The 2,925-nt window shown below is 39.5% G+C and overlaps 1 protein-coding gene across 1 annotated transcript in view; it reads left to right on the top strand.

Annotated features, from left to right (window-relative positions):
* The first annotated feature begins 550 nt into the window (after nt 1–550).
* Nucleotides 551–2,925, top strand: part of LOC107599213 (WD repeat and FYVE domain-containing protein 3-like) — a 34,565-nt gene continuing 32,190 nt past the window's right edge. The window contains exons 1-5 of the mRNA XM_016290746.1: nt 551–831; nt 1,091–1,185; nt 1,548–1,668; nt 2,044–2,261; nt 2,419–2,615. Coding sequence (XP_016146232.1) covers nt 1,152–1,185; nt 1,548–1,668; nt 2,044–2,261; nt 2,419–2,615 — 570 coding nt within the window. The 5' untranslated portion in view covers nt 551–831; nt 1,091–1,151. The remainder of the gene's footprint in view (nt 832–1,090; nt 1,186–1,547; nt 1,669–2,043; nt 2,262–2,418; nt 2,616–2,925) is intronic.

Raw genomic sequence — 2,925 nt, forward strand, 5'->3', positions numbered from 1 at the left:
AACCAATTATCCAAATAATGTTTAGTCCTAGAAAGCTATTATTATCAGAACACGTGAGCATAACATAGCGGTTAGCAGATCAATGAATGAGAGGGCAGCGTTACCAGAGTTGCCATATACCACACCATGTTACAGCACAGTAGGGCTATTACAGACAGAAACAATCCTGTACTACATCCATGTTTCCTGTCGGCACAATTTTTGAGCGGACTTTCTGTTCCGATTCGCATGAACGGTATACGAGTGGAGCAACTGAGTGGAGCGCACACGCATAGAGCGGGATAATACGCAGAGCGTCACTCCACGTGAAAGTGAAACCTGAGCGGTGAACTCATTTTCGGCAGCCGGAATTTCGGTGCATCTCTAATTATTGGCGACATCAGAAATGGATATTATATAATAGATGCTCTTTTGAACATTTTGGCAATTTAAAAATATTAAAAAAAGATTTTTTACACTGCACCCCTGCTCTCGACAGATGGCACCCCAGAGTGCCGCGGCACCCCGGTTGGGAAACACTGCTCTAGATTATTAACTTTATAGGTATCGTCCTTGGTGTGAAGGTGCCTTTAGAGTGAACAGTGTTCCTAAACTCCAGAGGTGCAGAGTCAAACCTGCAGTTGTTAAACTGCTATCACTAACACAATGTGTACTTGTTTCTGTTCTCAGTGAAGCTGCTAAGAATGCCAAACTATTGCGGGAGTTTCAATTGATCCCCAGACTGCTGCTGACTCTGAGGGATCAATCTCTGTCTCAGCCCACCATCGCTGCAATCGGCAATGTCCTCAGTCTCCTGCTTCAAGGCTTCCCCAACTCATATGACCTACTCAGGTAAACGGAGAGTTGTATGCCCATTTTAAATGTAGGCTGTCAAAGACAACACATTTTTAGAAGATTAGAATCAGAAGTGACTGATTCTTTCAAATCTGTTTGATTTTGCTGCAGAACATACTTTATTTAGAAGCAGGGGTGACTAATTATTAAGGAACACTGTACAATTTACAATAAAAATTTCCGATCACAAAATAATAATTTATAATTCTGGACTTTCTTTTATTTATTTATGGCTATGATTGATTTTTTTTCCCAGGTTTGGGCAGTTTATCTCTTCAACATTGCCAACATTTGCAGTCTGTGAGAAGTTTGTCATTATGGAGAACACCAATGAGGAGAAGATCGACAGGGGTGAGTCGGCTTTTTTAAGCTTCCAAGTATGAAAGAAGCATTTTAGCAGCATATTGTTCCAACACAACAACACTTCAGATCACCCTGTTAAAGAATTAGACCCATGGGAATCAAAGCATTGCCAGCTTTAAACAGCACCAAAAGAAATCCACACCTGCAGAACCTTGTGGAAAGCTACACAGAATTCCTGCTGTAAGCACTTTCTGCAGATTCCCACTAAAATCAGCCCTGGAAAATCTGCAGATTTCATCTAGGCTTAATAATGAGATGTCTTAAGATACCAGGAGCTTATAAATGTCAAAAAGGTTAGCAGTATCATTTCTCCTTTCAGTGGTCTTACTTTTCTTCCTGGGTGTTTTCAGGAGCTGAGGATGAGTTTGGAGGCCTCCTGTCATCCAACTTGATTCTTCTGCGGAACAGACTGCTGGACATCCTCCTCAAACAACTCTTCACCTGCAAAGAGAAGAACATTGTTAATGTACAGTGAGTGATGCTCCATTTTAAATCAAGGGTGGATTATTGGACTTCAAAGAGCTGCGCTGCATTTTACAGCATCTGTAACATTGTTACCTAAGCTTGCTGGTTTAGGGCTGATATCTGGGATTGGATACAGATGGAACTAGACACTTTGGATATGTGTCCAAAATGATTTAGTGTAGCCAAAGTGCTTTTATCTCTTTATCAGTGCTCTCAGTATTTTTTTTTTGTGGGTGTGTATGAAAAATGACAAAGCGCACCATTTAATTGTCTGTAAATTAAGCCTCATAACTTAAAAGATTATAAACAAAATTTGTAAGATCTACCTTCATATTAATGATCATCCCCCCACTAAATTTTTCTTTCTGCTACCTCCCGCAGGGCTTGCGAAGAACTTGTGCGCACCTTGGGTTTTGATTGGTTGCTGATGTTTATGGAAGAACACATTCACTCCAGTACAGTGACGGCAGCTCTCTTAATCTTGGTGGTGTTGCTGAGTAACCAATCCATCCTGAGCCGGTTTAAAGAGGGTCTGTCTGGAGGAGGATGGCTGGACCACACTGACTCTGTGCTCACTAATAAGATTGGCACTGTTCTGGGTGAGCAAGAAACCTAATCATATTTGATTAGTTTCACATGCATTTTAGTTAAACAGTTTCTATAATTATACAGTATAAAAAATTATAACAATAATAACAATAACTTAGTATTTTGTACTGTAACTAAATTTGTGAGTTTTTGCTCATTTCCTTTCAGGTTTTAACGTTGGCCGCAGCGCAGGGGGCAGGTCGACATTGCGTGAAATCAACCGAGATGCCTGCCATTTCCCAGGATTCCCTGTGTTGCAAACTCTACTGCCCAAACACACCAATGTCCCAGAGATCTACTTCATGCTCATGGCCCTTTTCCTCCAGCAGCCAATCACAGAGCTGCCTGACAGCCTGCAGGTACATGTCAGTATGCAAACCTTTTTTCCCTACTAATCAAACTTGAATGTCTTTATATATATATATTTCTTTTTTATAATTTGTGTTATTTGTGCGGATGTGTAAAAATTTAATTGAAAAATTAAGTCATGTTCACATGCTCGGTGTCACCAATTTGCTTACATACAATTAGTGAATTAGCAGTAGTGCAGAATCTAAAATAATTTTACATAATATTCTTTCTTTCTTTTTCTCTTTCTTTCTCTTTCTTTTTTTCTTTTTGAATCCTAAAACTTTTACAAATTTAAATAGGATTTATATTTTATATAAATCCCAA

This window comes from Sinocyclocheilus grahami, unplaced genomic scaffold, assembly GCF_001515645.1.
Source record: "Sinocyclocheilus grahami isolate Dianchi unplaced genomic scaffold, SAMN03320097.WGS_v1.1 scaffold262.1, whole genome shotgun sequence".
In the NCBI taxonomy this organism is placed as follows: domain Eukaryota; kingdom Metazoa; phylum Chordata; class Actinopteri; order Cypriniformes; family Cyprinidae; genus Sinocyclocheilus; species Sinocyclocheilus grahami.